Raw genomic sequence first — 20,000 nt, forward strand, 5'->3', positions numbered from 1 at the left:
TTAACCTAACTCCAATTAAAAGGCATAAATACACATTAATAAAAGATTCATTGGGTGATTGATTATTGTCAATCATTATTAACTCTGATCTTTAACTCTGATTTGCAACTCCTTCATAGGGTTATAGGGTTAGGGTGACCCTAGGCTAACACTAGAGTAAAAATAAGGAATAGGACTGGTTCTGCTTTTCAGAAATGAAGAAAAACTCCACAACCTTCTGGGTTTTTGTGAATTCTTGGAATACATAGCAAGACCGAACTTTCTGTTTCGAACACGATAACCGGCATTTATTTGTAATGATAAGCTTTACAGGAAGCCGGTGAGAGTAAATATGATTCATGTCCTGTGGTCAAACTTCCTGAATCTGGTTAGTATTCTGAATGCTCTGCAGGGGCATTCTAAACTGATGTGTGGAAATGTGTGTTTTAGTATAACAATATTGATGATGATGATGATAATAATAATAATAATAATTACTGTACATTTGTGTACAAAAATCCCTCCTATGGTGGGTGTACACTGCAATGTTAGGCTGTCCCAGACAGCAGATGAAAGAACGTGAAAGAAACGTGGCGATATCTTTGGTCGTGGCGTTCAAAACGTCCTATGTCACACTGTGAGAGAGGCTCAAAACGTCCTATGTCACACTGTGAGAGAGGGTCAAAACGTTGGTCTTATGTCACACTGTGAGAGAGGCTCAAAACGTCCTGTGTCACACTGAGAGAGGCTCAAAACGTTGGTCCTGTGTCACACTGAGAGAGGCTCAAAACGTTGGTCCTGTGTCACACTGAGAGAGGGTCAAAACGTCCTGTGTCACACTGTGACTGTCAGCCCAGTCTGTCAGACGGTGAACCGAAACGCACCAGTAAGTCTGGAATTGTTGTGACGCTACGGCTTTGGCTTATGCCTACGGAACAGTGAGGCTTGAACAGGTAATGTCCAAACCAACTATTCGGCCAAGACACTGCCAACATTCCACCAAACTGACCCACTGAATCATCCTGCGATTATCATAAATAAATTCAGGAAAAGCTAAGCAGAGCTTTCAGACTCTGAATGAGATCATAATGTACTGCACTGACGTGTTCATTAGAAAGGGACTATGAGGTAGTTCCGTTAAAAACGGTACTATGCTATGACGAGGCCAAGATGATGACTCACCTTATGTGAGCCAGCTAGTGACTCCAATTACTACTGTAATTTAAGCATGTGGGACACCGCATAAAAAAAAATAAAAAAAACGGTTCTGCTTTCTTGCTGATGGCCATTATGGGAGAGTGTAACCCAGTGTTTCCTGTCAGTGACGTAGTAAGACACACTCCGACGAGAAGCCGACAGCCACTGACACCATGAACTCTTCTGCTTCTGCTTCTTGTAGCCTCCAGCGAGACGAAGGGGAAATCCCAACCCAAGATCTCTGCCTTCTTCACGGGCCCAAGCTAGCGGCTGGCTGACTAGCTGACACTCACGTTTGCATTTTCTTGTGATCTGTATAGTGAGTGTGTTGTATGTTGTAATGTTGAATGTTAGAAGCATCATGCCAATGTTATTTTATATAATGATAAAAAATTGAATTAAAGGTTTTATGTTTAATTTTTGCTATTTTCATTCAGTCCAGATGACACGTGTGTGTGTGTGTGTGTGTGTGTGTGTGTGTGTGTGTGTGTGTGGTGTATTGATGTGTACAAGAATGGTATTGAATTACCGTAAATCCTCAAATAAAGGCCGGGACTCTATATCCGTGGTCAATACGGCCAAATAAAGGCCGGGCCCCGAATACAGGCCAGGAGGAAAATAAGGTAGCCTATTTTACTGTAGCCTACCCGCATCAGTCCATCAGCACAAAGCAGACATCACGATTTAATTGAATGCATTTCATAAATACATGTTCTCCTCATGTTAAATGTTGTTGGCTAATTTCATGGGCTGTTTGCAATACAAAAAAGATATTTTCCCACGTAGGCCTACTAGGCGAATTTGTTATTGTTCATGAAGGCGCGTCTAGCAATTTGTTATTGTTTAGCCTAAATGCACGTACCGTAGCCTACTGTGGTTTATCTTTAACGTTTCAGTTGGCTAGGCTAGGCTACTTTTTCAGTCCGCGATAAGCATAATAGAGTGTCTAGAAAAATTATTAAAAACAAAGCTTTGGAAAGCTTTTCCTCCTTGACTGTCGGTGGAGACCATAACTTCGTTGTTACGTTGACACTGCACATAAAGCGCTACGCGATAAACTTTTTGTTTAGCATTGGAAAAGATCTGCAATAAACGATTTCTCTTAAGACTGACACTATGGTTTTTTACTGATTAATTTATAAATGTTTAGCCTACAGAAAGTTGATGGTTGATGGTTTCATTCTACCGGTAAATGGTTGCAGGAAGTGTTTAACACATATGCAATGAATGATATTAGCCTACTGTAATTATGCCCATTATTTGATTCAAATAATAAAGTTCTATAACAGAAGATAAGTAAGAAATAAAGGCCTGTGCGCTGTGCAGCCTAAGTAAATAAAAGACCCTGGCCACAATTTGAGGATGCAAGGCCAAATAAACATGCATGTTTTCCAAACAAGTCTTTCAGGGGAAAAGCACATTACCGTCACTTCTTATCTCTCTACCTGAATTCCAGGTTACCAATCTACGTAAAATGATTTAGATATGCTTCAAGTTTTGGCAATACCATTGAATATGAATATAACAAAACCACTGAATATAACAATGCCACTGAATATAACAATGCCACTGAATATGAGGCAGCGGTGTGATTGTGCGCCGACAGACACACTGGAACAAACCCTCAAGAACCTGGAGAAGGACTTCTTTAAGCAAGAGCAGCACGGGAGGAGTGTCCAGCTCCAGTTAAACCAGTTCCGGGAGGAGTTTGAGGCAGAGAGAAGGAATGAACGGCAACAACCACCGGACAGCCCGCCTTCATCTCCACCTTGGCCTCCGCGTGCAGATCATATCCAGCCAGCAGCGGCAGCAGCAGCAGCACCAACGGCCTGGGCCAGAAGAGCCATTCCCAGGTTCAAAGAGAGGGATGACATAGAGCAGTATCTAACCACCTTTGAATGGCTGGGAAAGGCTTAAGGGAAGACTGGGCAGTATTTCTGGAGCCATATCTCACGGGGAAAGCCGGCAGTTACCTATGTGGCGATGTACATCAACCACGCCATGGATTATGACAGGGTGAAAGAGGCCATCCTAAATAAGTATGAAATCAATGAGGAGGTGTACCGAAGGAGGTTCCATGAACCTGACGTCAGGCCCGGAGAAACCCCACGGGAGCTGTACACCCGCCTCAAAGACTTGTTCCAAAAGTGGATTAGACCGGCTGATAAGTCAGTCGAAGAAATCTCCAACATCCCGATCCTAGAGCACTTTCTCTGTACACTGACACCAGACATCAGGGTCTGGGTGAAGGAGAACACGCCCCAAACGGGTCAGAGAGCGGCGGAGCTGGCCTGACGAGGTCACCAGAACTTTTGTTTGCAGACAGGCCCCAGACCAGCAGCCAGAGGTAGGTCCTGCAGAATCCAAAAGCACAACATCAGCGACATCAACACCATGCATCATAAACCTAGTACAGGGAATGGAAGTTCACACCAAGTACGGCAGTGCCAGTGTGCAAATGTATAAATGCATAGTAAGTACTGTGTTGTTATGTGCATTAAGTGAACTGCATTACCCAGAATGCACTAGGCATACCGGTTGTAGACTGATACATACATGTTGAAAGTCGCTACAATAAAGTTAGAGTCTTGGCAATCCAATATAGCATAAGCCCTCCCAAGAACCTGCCTGTTATACATGTCCAATACTTGCCATGACTTCCCCCTGAGATCTTGCTGGCCATATCAATAAGATCTCCAAAGGTGTTGTTCTAACTGGACAAATTTAGGTTTCCAAATCACTCAGCAATACAAAAGGTTAAAACTAATTATCAGTCTTTACTGGACCCTTTCAGAGGTAACATCAACTCAAGCAATGACTTCAAACAAAAGCATGAAACTTCAAACAAAAGCATGAAATCTGCAAGTCATACACTGAAAGGAGGTATCTGAGTTATGTTGGTCTCCACAGCGACTGAGATGCAAAATGGCACAGTTTTCCTTCCTGGTTGCATCTAATCTACCGATCCAAGTTCCTAACAGGTGTCCTCTATCCGCAAGACCAGTTCAAGAACAGTTTTAAACATTTAGATGGAGACGGCAACCTTGAGGGGAACCAGTAGGTGAGTATAGAGAGATTTGAGATGGCACTGTTAACTCCGTTAACTCTCACATATTGTGTGACCTGTCCGTTAAAAGGTCAATTATCAACCAATCAGGTTAGGATTCGAGATTAGGCTCTCTGCAAGCAGGTGTGGCTGCAATATGCATCACAAATCATAGAGCTGCAGGGCTGCCTCTCACCATGTGCTTTGGGTCGTCATCAGAGGTTGTAAATGATCACCAGTTTCCTTTGTTATGAACCTGCACCTGAATGTACCCGCCGTCATACATACTTCCCCTCACCAAAGGTCATGGTAATTCACTATATCTATAAATCCTTTGTTCTTCCCTTTCACTATATGGTCTTCCCTTCACAAAATGTCATGGTAACTTTAATGGTACTGTATGTTCTTCTCTTTTATTGTTCTATGTTCTTCCCTTCGTGGGAACTAGAGCTATATGTATCAAAGATGCTCAGTGAGAGTTATCTGTTTCACTGACCTTTGTGTTATGCCCTTGCTCAATCAGCTGATGAGGAACATCCTATAGGCATATACATTATATAATAATCATTTATTCCATGGGGCCTTCATGGCACTCAAGGTCACCTTGCATCAGATACACACACACACACACACACACACACACACACACACACACACACACACACACACACATCACCCTTCGCTCACTGATAGTATGTCTAAAGTATGTAAGGAGCTTAGAGCTGCGGAGAGAAAAAGGCGTAAATCCAGAGATGCCAGTGATCTTGATAACTATCAGTCTCTGCTATCTGCCTTTTCTCCCAGTCACATCTGTTAAAAGGGCACAGCCTAGTGGAAGTGCAGTCGGATTCTCTTAGCACTGTGGTTGTTGTACCTCTGAACTAGTATAACATAACCACAAAGTCATTCAGAGTTTTCTTCGTCAAACAAATAAAGAAGTATTATCATCACCACTAAACAGATGTCAATTCTCATTCTCAGGCTGTGCTCCATCTGTGTCATATGTTGATATGTTATCAAAAACCTGAATCAAACATTTAAAGCTCACACACAGCACAGCAGTGTATCAAACGCCTTAACAAACATTTAAAGCTCAATTTAAATCAATGTTTGGATCATAATAGCTGAATGTGCCAGCTGAATGTACCATGTAACACGGTTGTCTTTTCTAAAGTCTTTATGAATTCTTTCTCACATCTTTCCTTGACCTCATGACATTTCCCATCAAGGTCAAGGAAAAGTGCTTAGGAAAAGACGTTAAGACATACTATTCGACTGTAGCCCTGGTCTGCGCACGGCGCGGGTGCTGCCATTTTTAATAAAAGGAGGTTGACAAGTTAGACTGTCTTGAAAAAACAGAATTGACTCCACAATATTTTGTTGTATTTAGATTTATATCAGTTTGCAGTCCTGTAGACCCATAATATCTCCAAAATATGTCTGTTGCTATCCCTCTGCTATCAGTGAAAAATAACAGAATACAAGGCACTTAGCTTAATAGGTTGTAGCAGTGACTGTTGTCATTTTGTGTGCGGTGGATTCGCATTTGTGCAAGTTCCAATTTTAAAAAGAAAATCCCTATGAGAGAATGAATGGGGTTTGGGGGTTGAATAGGGTTTTGGATGTCTGTTGTTATCCCTCTGCTACCAGCGGAAAATAACAGACAACAAAGCAAGTCACTTCGCTTTATGCGTCACCAATTTCACAAGGTGAGCAGAAGCTTTTTATTTGGTAAGAAGGTAACCGAAAATATGAAAGGGTACCAGGAATTACAATAATCACAAATCATTTAAGGAAGCATCCAGTTTTTACAAACAAACCCCATCATTTTCAGCTATCTTCTACTAATTCATGCTTCTCCTACCCTTCAACATAGGTGGCCCCATCTATCCCCACCCCTTCAGTTCTACCTTAGTTTCAGTTCTACCTTATGGTGAGCAGAAGCTAACCATGGCAATTTTAAGTAAACACATCGATTACCTAAGGATTAAAATGAATCAGATATTCTAGGCTCTAGACTAACGTTAGATTTAGATAACATGACTGCAAAACTTCTGTTCATGACTGATTTTCTTGAAATAAATTAGCGTGTTAATTCATTAATTAATTAATATATTTATGCCTTTTGATCACAAAATAAGAGGTATCTGTCTCTGATGCCCAAGACTATTGAAAAAACATCAAACATAAAACTGGTGTCTTTGACAGGTCATCCATTTTTGAACGATGAGAGTGCATGCAAGTCATAATGACGATTTCTTACGTCAGAACATCTACCCATGACAAACATAACATCTGTTTCCTAATTCTAGAATTCCATTTTGTTTTATCACAGGCTGAAGATAAAAATGTGCAGAAAACACTCAAACTAATTTTTTTGTGATCTGCAAAAACCAGTTGAATGTTTCTCCACAATCTATTAAATGAACACTATAATTAAGTTTATAGAACTGTATACACTGCAAACAACAATAAGTAATCGTCAGTTGCAAACTACAACGGGAAGGGGAAGCTGTTCAGGCTTGACTGCCGACTTCCCCAAATTTTCAACGACGGAGAGCGGCAACGTGAACCGTTAACCATCAACATAAGTTGGACTCGAACGTAAACATAGTTGGTATGATCCGAAAAATAAATCCCCACGGGACAAACAGGACCCCGACGCGCGACATTAAACTATGTTTTTGTTGGTGATAAGACCGTTATACGGTTATTTGCCAAAACGATAGAATACATTCCTCCTAAATATAGAAGAAATAGTTCTTCACGCAAATAGAAATTTAAAGTTTCAGGTGTTTCGGAGCAACCCATTACCCGTTGACTTCAAGTTACAATTACTTTTCGTTACGTTAAAGGACCGGAGTACTTATTTGAAAGATGTGAATTATAAGCAAAAATCCTGTTGCCAATGACAGCGGTCATTACTTTTTTCGCACCGATCAATATAAAGAAATATCAGACCACGGATGTTGGGGTGGCCCATTCAAATCAAAGGAACTGTTTGGAACATTCTGAGGAGCCGTTTAATAAAGGTCCATATATCCACGTTGGCACTAACGCTGTTGTGTTTAGTCTGCGGAAATCTGTGGACTGAGAGGCTGGCTACTTGCAAAATTCAAATCAGGTTTAACTCAAGGTTTAGAGTTGGAAACTTGGATAAGAAGAGGGAAGTTACATACGTAGTGTGTTACCATAACACAGATAAGTGTGTCATTGACAGTTTTGGAGGTTGTAATTTCGCGGTTTGCCTCGCGTGAGCTAAGGACATCCCTAGTGACGGTAAAATCTGTAAATTATGCTGATTAGGCTTGTTTTTTTTTACCTGAGTGGGTAGAACATGAGTCATGGAATTGTCTAACCACAGTCAATTGAGTGCGTGATGAATAAATATCGGTAGTCAACCGGGAGTAGGTTATTCTCCAGAGACTCACGCAGTTACGCACATCAGCGAAGATGTTTATGGTGAGTAACCCATTCTAACGGGTAGGCTACACACGGCGCACATATTTGAAATATCAGAGAGACATATGTTCTCATTTAAATGCATACTTATATATAGTAACTAATGTACATCTTGTATCTTTTTAAGCATACTGAATCGTGTCTGGTGTGTATGCTAACAATAATTTTTCTGCGCTGGAGACTTACGTATAATTTACGCATCGTTTATCTTGTTTTTTGCTCCTCTCGCAGTTGTACGTTGCGGTCTTCTTAGCAACTTTCTCCGCTGTGCCATGCTCTGGCCAGTACTCGGCTCCCACGTATCCCTGGAAAGATGCAGAGACGGGTGAGGCAGTAACTTGCGACAAATGTCCCCCGGGGATGTACGTGGGCACCCACTGTTCGAGGCATATTCCCACCCGGTGTCTTCCTTGCGGCAAGTCTCAGTACACGGAGTTCTGGAACTACATAGAGGAATGCCTGGTGTGTGATTATGCTTGCTCTGAGGTCCAAGAAGAGGTTAATGCCTGTAACGCCACACACAACCGTGTGTGCCGCTGCAAGGAGGGGTACTTCTCCACCCTTGACTTCTGCCTGAGGAGTACCGTATGCCCACCAGGGGAAGGAGTAGAAACTGCAGGTAAGGCGCACAGAGTCAGACACCTGTCACTCACAGACCTCTCATACACACACATACACCCATGCTGCCTGTCAGGTGTTAAATGGTTCATGTCCTGTGACACACACACACACACTCATTCTGTGTGAATAAGCCTTGGTTCAAGTGTCAATGGTGTCTAGTCTGTCTGTCTAGTATTAATGGTGTGTGTCAGGCTGAGACACACACATATACACGGTTGGTGTGTTGTTAACGGGGGCTGTGGTGTGTGTCAGGAACGCGGGAGCGGGACGTGGAGTGCGCGCAGTGTGAGAGGGGCTTCTTCTCCAAAGTGTCCTCCAGCACTGCCAGATGCCAGACCCATTCAGTGTGTGCTGACAACCAGACGGTCATCCCTGGCAACGACATCCACAACACTTTCTGCTCCTCCTGCAAGGCCAACAGCACCCACACACAAGGTGAGTGCACTCCAGGCAGATAGAACCAGCAAGGCTCTACCGGTCTACAACCGGCCCTCCTCTGAGCACGGGTCCATCAGGCACACATGATGTAGGCTGTGAGTGCAGGCAGGCAGACTTCACTTTAACGTTTGTGCTCATGGTAATATAAATCACTGTGCTCATAGTAATATAAATCACTGTGCTCATGGTAATATAAATCACCGTGCTCATGGTAATATAAATCACTGTGCTCATAGTAATATAAATCATTGTGCTCATAGTAATATAAATCACTGTGCTCATGGTAATATAAATCATTGTTGACTGCTAGAAGTCATAGCAGTGCTGCCGCACTTTAAAGTGGTTGCCAATAGTAATGAGTCATCATTGTTGACCGCTTTCAGCCGTAGCCTTGCTGCCTCACGCTGATGAATTTCTGCTATATATGGCAGTCACTTAAGAAACTTGAGACACGAGTCTATCATGGTGTTAGGCATGACATTAGTGTCTGACTGTGTGTGTGTGTTCCTCTTTCAGACATTAAAGTGTGTAACCAGGAGATGGTGCGGTTTGTTCTGGACCGGCTGCACTCGGACAGGCATACCCAGAGGCTGCTGCGGGTTCTGAGGCGTGTGAACCGGGTGGGTTCCGCGGGCCTGGAGCTGCAGGACCTGCTTGATGTCCTGGTGGGAAAGAAGAGCCCGTCAGGCCTGAAGGTTCTGCTGGACGCACTGGACCGAGCCCGGCTTCCCCACCTGCACCGCCTCGTCACCAAATGGTTCACAGCGCAGGGCTCCATATAGCACAGCCTCCACCTCATTCACTGTGTGTACAATAGATCACATATTTAATGTGTAAAATGGGAAGAACAGATTTTATATATTTTTTATGCTGCAGATAAATAATATATTGAACACCGAAATTAGATATAAAACCATATTTTTTATAAAATGTGCACTCCAAGTGAGACTTTCATTGCATCCCCGTTTGTTGTCTGTCTCTGTCTCTGTCTCTGCTGTCCCTATCAAGGCTGTCCCTATCAAGGCTGTCTCTATCAAGGCTGTCTCTCATCAAGTTTTCTCATGTATGCTGCCTTGCATGTGACTGTAAATGGAAGGGAATACCACTCTATAATGACTTTGAAATGAAGCCTGTGTGTGTGTGTTCCCTCAGAAGAGGGTGATATATTTGAATTATAAAAACAAAAAAAACATTAATTGTTCAGAACAAATGAATGGCGTTCAGACAAAACCCTGTCATTTTTTTGGACTTTAAAAAACATGAAGGGTTACTGCTTGGACTCAGTGTTGTTGGGGAGAGTTAAATAACATGAAGGGTTACTGCTTGGTCTCAGTGTTGTTGGGGAGAGTTAAATAACATGAAGGGTTACTGCTTGGTCTCAGTGTTGTTGGGGAGAGTTAAATAACATGAAGGGTTACTGCTTGATCTCAGTGGGGAAAGTTAAATAACATGAAGGGTTACTGCTTGGTCTCAGTGTTGTTGGGGAGAGTTAAATAACATGAAGGGTTACTGCTTGATCTCAGTGTTGGGGAGAGTTAAAGAATGTTTCTGTCATTCTTGTCACTATAATTTCATGCGTCTTTGTGAGATGTCAGTACCATGGCTCTGGACCTGAAGTTGTTACAGTGTAAGTGTAGTGTATGTATGTGAAAATGTAAAGCGTGTATGAAATGCAATAAAGTTTTGTGTTTATCTACATCAAACTCTGCTCTCGTGCTAAAAATCCTGTGCAGCAAACTCTTGATAGGTGAAAATTCACCCTAGTTACCTCAGGACTCCGGAGCTGCATATAAGTATATTTATTAGACAAACAACAATTGCAATCGGGCTCACTCCCAGCACAAGGCTGAAAGTGACGCAATATTAAACACATCGCACAAGGTTTATATAGACAGAAGTTTAGTGTTCAGCAGGGATAACCACGTGGTGGATCTCTGACGTCCGAGGCAAGGATGAAAGTTTTGCACAAGGTCGGAAGAAGCACAGTTCGACCCTTCTTATCACCTCTGGTCTAAACATGCTCTTGTACATATGCAGACTAAGTGGCACCTAATAATCTAAGTTACACGTACGCATAAACACAAAAAAGGGGGTGGTTGTTATTGTGAATGTAAATCCAGGGCCACTTCCAGTTGTGATCTTTCAGGGCCAGTCCAGACTTGCCTCCAGCTCAAACTGGGCTCAGACGGAGCAGACAGAAAACCCACCCAAATACTAGAGTGAGGTGTTGGTGGAATGCTGCTGTGAAAGACACCGATACTAGAGTGAGGTGTTGGTATGATACTAAAGTGAGGTGTTGGTATTATACTAGAGTGAGGTGTTGGTGTGATACTAAAGTGAGGTGTTGGTATGATACTAAAGTGAGGTGTTGGTATGATACTAAAGTGAGGGGTTGGTGGAATGCTGGAGTGAGGTGTTGGTGTGATCTCCCATTCCACCACAAACCAAATGTTCTATTGAATTGAGATCTGGTGATTTTGGAGGCCACTGGAGTACATTGTTCAAGAAACCAGTTTGAGATGATTTGAGCTTTGTGACATGGCACGTTATCCTGCTGGAAGTAGCCATCAGAAGATGGGTACAATGTGGTCATAAAGGGATGGACATGGTCAGCAATAATACTCAGGTAGGCTGTGGCGTTTAAACGATGCTCAAATGGTACTATGGGGCCTAAAGTGTGCCAAGAAAATATCCCCCACACCATGACACCACCAACACCAGCCTGAACCATTGATACAAGGCAGGATGGATCCATGCTTTCATGTTGTTTACAACAAATTCTGACCCTACCATCTGAATGTCACAGCAGAAATCGAGACTCATCAGACCAGGCAACATTTTTCCAATCTTCCAATTGTCCAATTTGTCCAATTTTGGTGAGCCCGTGCGAATTGTTGCCCAGTTTCCTGTTTCGTAGCTGACAGGAGGGGCACCCGGTGTGGTCTTCTGCGGCTGTAGCCCATCTGCTTCAAGGTTCGACGTGTTGTGTGTTCAGAGATGCTCTTCTTTGTTGTAACGAGTGGTTATTTCAGTTATTGTTGCCTTTCTATCATCTTGAACCGGTCTGGCCATTCTCCTCTGACCTCTGGCATCAACAAGGCATTTTCGCCCAGCGAAGTGCCGCTCACTGGATATTGTCTCATTTTCGGACCATTCTCTGTAACCCTAGAGATGGTGGTGCGTGTAAATCCCAGTAGATCAGCAGTTTCTGAAATACTCAGACCAGCCCGTCTGGCACCAACAACCAGGCCACGTTCGAAGTCACTTAAATCACCTTCATCTTCCCCATTCTGATGTTTGGTTTAAATTTAAGATCCTCTTGACCATGTCTACATGCCTAAATGCATTGAGTTTCTGTCAAGTGATTAGATGATATTTACTTTAACGAGCAGTTGAACCGGTGTCCCTAATGAAGTGGCCGGTGAGTGTATATGCATCCAAGCTTTTCTTTTTAGCAAATGAAACGACCGAAGGACACCATAGTCCTAGCCTGGGTGCCAGCCGAACTTAGCCCCGCTCACAACATTTGAGGTCGGGAGGTTCGGTCTGGCATTGCTCCGTTGGGGCGAAACTATGCCCGAACAACGGTCGAATTTGTCGATCGAAAAGATGTTTTTGCCGTCCTTCCTACGGGATTCGGTAAAAGTTCAATTTATCAGCTGGCCCCGATGGTCGCGAAGAATATACTACGTTGCTCTGATTGGTTGTAGGTCTATCCAATTGAGCGAAGAGGCATCTTTTTTCCTGGTTCGGTTGAAACACGCTTCATAATCTCAGCCCAATAGAGCAGTATCAGACTCATATTCTGACTAGAATTATGAGTATGACAACGTCAGGCTACCATAGTCCTGCAATTTTCAAGCCGTCAGAGAGAACACCAAACAATCTGATTGGCCGCTGTGGGCGAAATTAGCTCTTCATTTGCATAGGATTAAACTTTCCCCAACTTTTTTCGCTGGCTTCGCCCAATTTGCTCGTCTACGTCACAATCACCTGCCACCAACATAAATTAAGGGGAAATAGAACTTCGCTTCTGTCCCGACGCTGGCATGTAACCGGGGTGTGAACTACAACAGCGCCTCCTGGGCTTCAATGCTCCTCACGTTAGAAACAGAATAATTTACCAACATCGGGCTGATACAAGCTGAAATAGAATGTATAATAGCACCCTCTTGTGGCTCTAGTCATGTAGTGCTCTTTCTGGAGAATGCGTTTCAGAGTTCAAACTCCTGGCCAGCGGGGGCAGTAGACCGCCTGTTTGTGTGCAGTTGCAAAAAAAACAAGGAAGCGTGCAAACCGGTGTTGATATGATTTGGAAAGGTAACGTAATTGAAGTATTTGGTCATGATCAGTGAAATTACCTTTTATTTAAAAGATACGTTAAGACTACAATATGTAAACATGCCACACACGTGTTATAGTAGAACATATGACAATGCCAACTGGCTAACTAGCCTAGAAAACTGACCAAAAAGGTAGCAAGCCAGCTAGCTAACTTCGCATTGCACTGAGATTGACATGGGTGCTAGTACTAGAGTTTTAAGTGTCGATCTGTAACATTGTTTAATTATTTCCCTCTTCCAAAGAAAGACGCACCGTTGACAGAATGATTTGTGCGTGCCATTGTTAATGTTCAGCCAGCGGTAGTAGGCAAATAATAGAAAACGTCAGCTGGCAGCTAATCAATGTAGATATGCGACATTTTGAGGCTAGCTTGTTGGTCGCATAGGCTTGTTTGATAAGTTGCCTGTCAGATGATGCCAGGTCTTGTTGCCTTGACATTGAAATTACTTGTGTAATTTCCGGAAGTTCAATTACATTCTGACCAAATGTGTTACATATTTGTTGAAATTCAGTGTGGGTAATCAGAATAGATAGATAGATAGATAGTGATCGATCCCGAAGGAAGATTAGGTTGTAATCTCACGTATTTGAGTGTACTGCTGTGACGCTACTACTTTTGTCTATCTGGAAATGATCTTGCCATTGTGTGAATGTATGCATGTGAGAGGTGTGTGTGTTTGACTCCTGTGGCGTCCCTAGACCAATAGAGCAGCTCCTCTCTTCGCCGGCCATGGATGAAGGGACGCTGCTGGCATCCATCCAGACATATAATGGCCAGCTGCAGCAGGTGGAGGCGGCTCTGGTTGCCGGGCTGGACCCCGAGCAGCAGGCCGACCTGCTCCAGCTGAAGAACGACCTGCAGGAGCTGCTGGAGCTGACCGAGGGCAGCCTCCTCAGCCTGAAGAAGAGCCAGCTATTAGCCAGCTTGGAGGCGGCTCTTACAGAGAGCCCACAGGGACACACAGAGCAGAGCCTTCTCCTGGCCAACAACCTGGGGACTGCTACGGGCAGCCAGCAGGGACATATAGAACGTGGCGAGCAGGACGGCGAGTGTTCCTCATTCTACTCTGAGTTGGTTGGACTGGGATCGGACAGCCACTCGTCTGTGCCTGCAAGGGAGGCGGAGACGGGTGAGAAAGATGATGGTGATGCTGATGAAGAGGAGGAGGAGGAGGACTATTTGAGCGGGAGTAAAGTACGAGCGCCATATCGCACCTCCTGGGGGACTCTGGAGTATCACAATGCCATGGTGGTGGGGGCGGAGCCTCCGGAGGAAGGGGAGGAGCGTGTGCGAGTGCTCTACCTTCAGCCCACCCACCGAGCTATGAAGCCCTGCCCCTTCTACCTGGAGGACAAGTGCCGTTTCCCAGACAACTGCAGGTAGGACCGCCCACCGGGCTTTCCAGTAATAGGAATGAGTTGTTGAATGACATCGTTCATTTAATAAGGAAATGCCACAGTGTTGCCACGGTGACGAGTCGGGTTTGACTGTGTTTGCCCCTCCCATAGGTTCTCCCATGGGGAGGCGGTGGGCGTGTCTGAGCTCAGGGACTTCCAGGAGGCGGACCTCAGCGAGCTGGGGGAGGGGTCATCCTGTCTCGCCCGTCACGAGGATGGGGTGTGGTATCCTGCCAAAATTACTGGTGAGAGAGAGAGAGAGTGAGTGTGAGTGAGTGAGTGAGTGAGTGTGAGTGAGTGTGAGTGTGAGTGAGTGCATGCGTTTGTGGGAGTGTGTGTTGACAGCTGGCCGTCTTTGACATGTGTTTCTGTGTGTGTGTTTCCAGAGTTGAAGGATGGTGTGTACACTGTGAAGTTTGATTCGCTGCTGCTAAAGAAGGCGGAGCTTGAAGCGGATGGTGTGATCCCACCCATGCGGACTGATGATCCTGTCTCCTCTGAATCTGATGACGACACAGACATGGCCTTTGCTAAAGGTTTGTGTGTGTGTGTGTGTGTGTGTGTGTGTGTGTGTGTGTGTGTGTGTGTGTATGTGTGTGTGTGAGTTGGAAAATCCTAGATGGAAATACCATCGCTGTATTTCTTTGGTTCCACTCTGAAGCTACATATGAAAGCGCAGGCCTGTGTTTACGTATATGAAGCTACATATGAAAGAGCAGGCCTGTGTTTATGGTGTATGAAGCTACATATCAAAGAGCAGGCCTGTGTTTACGTATATGAAGCTACATATGAAAGAGCAGGCCTGTGTTTACGTGTATGAAGCTACATATGAAAGAGCAGGCCTGTGTTTATGGTGTATGAAGCTACATATGAAAGAGCAGGCCTGTGTTTACGTGTATGAAGCTACATATGAAAGCGCAGGCCTGTGTTTACGTGTATGAAGCTACATATCAAAGAGCAGGCCTGTGTTTACGTATATGAAGCTACATATGAAAGAGCAGGCCTGTGTTTACGTGTATGAAGCTACATATGAAAGAGCAGGCCTGTGTTTATGGTGTATGAAGCTACATATGAAAGAGCAGGCCTGTGTTTATGGTGTAAGTTTGTATACAAAGTCAGACTACAGTGTAATGGTGAGTTTAAAAGCATGAAAACATTTGTAAACATTAAAAAGATGAATTTTTGCTCTTTAATGTTGTATGTAAAAGTGTGTGTGTTTGTTAACGTGTGTGTTTGTTTACGTGTGTGTGTGTGTGTGTGTGTGTAGTGGTGGACAGTGCAGAGGCTGGTTGGGCAGTGGTGGACGGTTCAGAGTTTGGCGGCTGGGAGGTTCACACACGAGGCATCGGCTCCAGACTGCTCATGAAGATGGGCTACGAGCAAGGCAAAGGTGAGCGTGTATGTGTGTCTGGGTGTATTCGTGTGTGTGTGTGTGTGCGCGAGAGAGTGAGTGAGTGACTGTTTGTGTGTGTGTGTGTGTGTGTGTGTGTGTGTGTGTGTGTGTGTGTGTGTGTTTGTGCGCCCACGTTATTGCCGCTATATGTGATTATTTGTGATTATTTGTGTGTGTGTGTGTGTGTGTGTGTGTGTGTGTGTAAGGTCTGGGTAAGTATCTGGAGGGCCGTGTGGAGCCGGTGCAGGCGCAGGTGGTTCCCAGGGGGGCGGCCGCTCTGGAGGGGTGTGGGGAGCTGACCCGCGCTCTGGCGGCCCGCCCCCGCATCACCAGGAAGGGGGCCCCCGGCCCCAAGAGGAGGCTGAAGAGGAGGGCCGGCAGCGGGGAGGGGAAGCCCAACGTCTTTGACTTCCTCAACGCCAAACTGGGTTCTGCCCAGGCCCGCCCCTCTGGCCCGGCCGCACCCGCAGCGCCGCGCGACGCCTACAGGGGGGGCCAGCGCGACAAGAGGGAGATGAACGTGCAGCTGTACCAGGCCACGGAGAGGGTCACGCAGACGGAGAAGGAGATCCAGCAGCTCAGGCACTCCCTCAACCGCAAAGTCGGCAGGTAAGACAGAGAGTGGAGAGCAGTGTGTGTGTCTGTGTGTGTGTGTATCCATCTGATGTGTGTGTGTGTGTTTATCCATCTGATGTTTGTGTGTGTGTGTATCCATCTGATGTGTGTGTGTGTGTGTGTGTGTATCTATCTATCTGATGTGTGTGTGTGTGTGTGTTTATCCATCTTGTGTGTATGTGTGTGTGTATCCATCTGATGTTTGTGTGTGTGTGTATCCATCTGATGTGTGTGTGTGTGTGTGTGTGTGTGTGTGTGTATTCATCTGATGTGTGTGTGTGTGTGTGTGTGTGTGTGTGTATCCATCTGATGTGTGTGTGTGTGTGTGTGTGTGTGTGTGTGTGTGTGTGTATCCATCTGATGTGTGTGTGTGTGTGTGTATCTATCTGGTGTGTGTGTGTGTGTGTGTGTGTGTGTGTGTGTGTGTATCCATCTGATGTGTGTGTGTGTGTGTGTGTGTATCCATCTGATGTGTGTGTGTGTGTGTGTTGTCAGGGATGCTGCAGTGGTCAGTCGTCTGGAGGAGAACTTGGCTGCGGCTCAGAAGCGACTCGTTCAGCAGAAAGCTCAGGAGCAGCTCCTCCAATCAAAGCGCAAGAGGGCCGACACACACAAGAACATGACCGAGTTCTGACCAATCGCAGCGCAAGAGAGCCGACACCCACAAGAACATGACCGAGTTCTGACCAATCACTACGCACGAGGGCTGACACACACTCGCACAACCGAATTCTGACCAGTCAGAGTGCAAGAGGGCCATCACACACACACACACACACACACACACACACACTCACACACAAGAGCGTGGCCAAGTTCTGACTGACCCTAACCCTTACCCTAACCCACAATGCACACACACAAGAACGTGATTTTGGACCAATCACAATTTTTGACCCCACACAAGAACATCACACATTTCTGACGGCACACAAGAACACGGCCCAGTTCTCAGCAACACTCAAAAGAACATGATTCAGTCCTAAACTACGTCACGCAGGAGAACCGAACCTCTCCTAACACGGTCGTTCAGTGTGGCACGTGCGGTCGCGGTCACAAGCAGTCTGTGCCTGGTCGAACAGAGAGTGTGTTTTCACACGGACTATAGAATGAATTGATTTGTAAGATTAGCTCTTGGAACTTTTTTTATGTTTTTGGATTAACCTTTTAGTTTCTTGGGAGAGTGAGCCGTTGACGTTTGTGTTCACACAGGTATTTCTCTTTGATTCTGAGAGCATATGTTTTACAGAATAAAACAGTAGACAAAGACAACATGAGAATCCCCCTTCAGCATGGTCCTTGGCCTGACTAACACACCCTGAGATGAAACGACACCAGATCAGGGCCTGATCCTCTCCAGTCAGCTGCCTTGAAAGGGTCGAGTACTAGAGACTAGAGTATGCTCTAACTCCTAGCGCTGCCTCTTGAAAGAGTCGAGTACTAGAGGCTAGAGTATGCTCTAACTCCTAGTAAGAGTCGAGAACTAGAGGCTAGAGTATGCTCTAACTCCTAGTAAGAGTCGAGAACTAGAGGCTAGCTAGAGTATGCTCTAACTCAGCTGCCTCTTGAAAGAGTTGAGTACTAGAGACTAGAGTATGCTCTAACTCCTAGTAAGAGACGAATACTAGAGACTAAAGTATGCTCTAACTCCTAGTAAGAGACGAATACTAGAGACTAAAGTATGCTCTAACTCCTAGTAAGAGACGAGTACTAAAGACTAGAGTATGCTCTAACTCCTAGCGCTGCTTTGCAGGGCTTCTCACTGACCTCCTCATCAACTCCTCTGTTGTAGACAGATAGTGTCAACCTCTGATTCACTCTGATTCACATGATGGGGATTTGCATTTGTTGTGTGTCTATATTTACATGGTGGGAGTGGGATTTCGATCACTTACCTGAGATTTTCCGTTTTATATTTTATTTTTCAAAATAAAAATGTCTCAACGTCAGTAAAACTGCCAAAAAAAAGTGTAATGTCAAATTGATATTGCAGTACATTTTAGAGAATGTTTTAATGGTCCATGGAGCACCCCGAGAGTTGCAGGCAGTAACGGATGGATATAGAAGCCTTTTAACGCTAATTGCCTGCTCCAAAACTCCATGTAAGTGCTTGGGAGGAGAACAAGCTGTAGACGCGGGATTTCGACCCTTTCAAGGTATTGGTCCTTTTTAAGAGAGAGGGTAAGGTAAGTCCCTCTTTCAATTTAATATTTGGGGATAGCCACAGTACAGTTTAGCCAGAAATGTTCAGCAACATTGTGCCGTTGTATCAAGCAGACAAAACGGCAACAATAATGAATGAATAATGAGAAAACGACTGCGCGTGGGCTAAGGGATTTAAGGAAGGTTGTCCACACACTCGCGCGGTAGATGTGTAACCTCTGTAACATACACAGTTTGTTTCACGTCAGAGAGTGCATCGTGCTAACACGTACATTTTTTAGGTTGCACAACTTGATTGGGCATAAAGGGGAGTTGCGTTGGCCGGGAATCGAACCCGGGTCAACTGCTTGGAAGGCAGCTATGCTCACCACTATACCACCAACGCAATGAACTTTTGGAAATAGAGTGCATATTTGTTGGGTTTAAAATATATATTTTGAACGTTTGAAATGTTGACGCTGAATTTGTATTTCCTGTTTTTTTTAAATATTTTCTTTAATTCTGATCTTCAGCAGGTAATAGGCGACACGACCACTAAGATCCAAGTATAGGGAGAATATGAAAACATAAATAAACAATGTCTGAAAAGGTGTCTTGCGTCAAATAATATCTTAAAGCAACAATAAGGAGTTCTGTTCCAAAACTAGCAGACTAACTACCTAAAAGACATGCAAAAACGTGCCAACGTGGATATATGGTCCTTTATTAAACGGCTCAGAATGTTCCAAAAAGTTCCGTTGATTTGAATAGGCCACCCCAACATCCGTGGTCTGATATTTCTTCATATTGACCGCTGCGAAACACTTAATGACCGTTGTAATTGGCAATGGGATTTGTGCTTCTAATTCACATCTTTCATATCCATTCATGATCCATTTTAACCTATGTGTAAAGACACTCCCAACTGCGAAGACGTCAAACACAATGAGCTGATGTGACCATGATTTCATAAATCAAACACCGCCACCGCCACCGCTGCCAGAGCAAGACAGGCAGCTTGGCAAAAAAATGCCGATAAGCTAAATGCGTAAGTTTTGGGGAAATGTATAGGCTCATCTTAAGTGCCTTATTACCCCAATCAATCAGATCACATTTCTTTAAATGTGCCTGCTGGCAGTAGGCTTAATGGAAATTAATCATCGAATGAGATCTTGCTAGCGAAAATAATGATCTCAACTCTTTCAGAATAAGTAGATAAAAACAAGGCCAAAGAGTATCTAATTGATACGAATTCATAGACACTTATGAGGATATATGTACTGAAAGCGCTTATATATCACGTACTATGTGTATATGCATGTACTGTATGTGTAGATGACCATATAGAAGTAGGAGTTTGAATAT

General features: G+C 44.4%; 3 protein-coding genes and 1 non-coding gene across 5 annotated transcripts in view; 3 read left to right on the forward strand and 1 right to left on the reverse strand.

Annotated features, from left to right (window-relative positions):
- The window catches only part of rtel1 (regulator of telomere elongation helicase 1), a 60,354-nt gene extending 58,072 nt beyond the window's left edge, over positions 1-2,282 (forward strand). For both annotated transcript variants that reach the window (XM_042707691.1, XM_042707692.1), the window contains one exon: positions 1,379-2,282. In XM_042707691.1, the coding sequence (XP_042563625.1) occupies positions 1,379-1,443 (65 nt within the window). In that variant the 3' untranslated portion in view covers positions 1,444-2,282. The remainder of the gene's footprint in view (positions 1-1,378) is intronic.
- Positions 2,283-7,259: 4,977 nt separating this feature from the next.
- LOC105900265 (tumor necrosis factor receptor superfamily member 6B) lies at positions 7,260-10,441 on the forward strand. Its single transcript, XM_031566873.2, has 4 exons — positions 7,260-7,684; positions 7,916-8,303; positions 8,558-8,740; positions 9,260-10,441. Exons 1-4 carry the CDS (start codon positions 7,676-7,678, stop codon positions 9,523-9,525), a joined length of 846 nt encoding a protein of 281 aa, XP_031422733.1. The 5' UTR covers positions 7,260-7,675; the 3' UTR covers positions 9,526-10,441.
- Positions 10,442-12,935: 2,494 nt separating this feature from the next.
- zgpat (zinc finger, CCCH-type with G patch domain) lies at positions 12,936-19,278 on the forward strand. Its single transcript, XM_012827529.3, has 7 exons — positions 12,936-13,063; positions 13,787-14,467; positions 14,597-14,730; positions 14,872-15,021; positions 15,753-15,875; positions 16,085-16,487; positions 16,989-19,278. Exons 2-7 carry the CDS (start codon positions 13,818-13,820, stop codon positions 17,125-17,127), a joined length of 1,599 nt encoding a protein of 532 aa, XP_012682983.1. The 5' UTR covers positions 12,936-13,063; positions 13,787-13,817; the 3' UTR covers positions 17,128-19,278.
- Positions 18,970-19,041, reverse strand: trnag-ucc. Its single transcript has one exon. It is a non-coding gene; the product is annotated as a tRNA-Gly (tRNA).
- Positions 19,279-20,000: the final 722 nt, after the last annotated feature.

This window comes from Clupea harengus, chromosome 4, assembly GCF_900700415.2.
Source record: "Clupea harengus chromosome 4, Ch_v2.0.2, whole genome shotgun sequence".
Taxonomy (NCBI): Eukaryota; Metazoa; Chordata; class Actinopteri; order Clupeiformes; family Clupeidae; genus Clupea; species Clupea harengus.

Coding starts and splice junctions, on each gene's coding strand:
- LOC105900265 (XM_031566873.2), top strand. Junction 8,304..8,557: donor GGAAGGAGTAGAAACTGCAG/GTAAGGCGCACA, acceptor GGTGTGTGTCAG/GAACGCGGGAGCGGGACGTG. Junction 8,741..9,259: donor CAACAGCACCCACACACAAG/GTGAGTGCACTC, acceptor TTCCTCTTTCAG/ACATTAAAGTGTGTAACCAG.
- zgpat (XM_012827529.3), top strand. CDS start 13,818: ATGGATGAAGGGACGCTGCTGGCATCCATCCAGACATATAATGGCCAG. Junction 15,876..16,084: donor GGGCTACGAGCAAGGCAAAG/GTGAGCGTGTAT, acceptor TGTGTGTGTAAG/GTCTGGGTAAGTATCTGGAG. Junction 16,488..16,988: donor CTCAACCGCAAAGTCGGCAG/GTAAGACAGAGA, acceptor GTGTGTTGTCAG/GGATGCTGCAGTGGTCAGTC.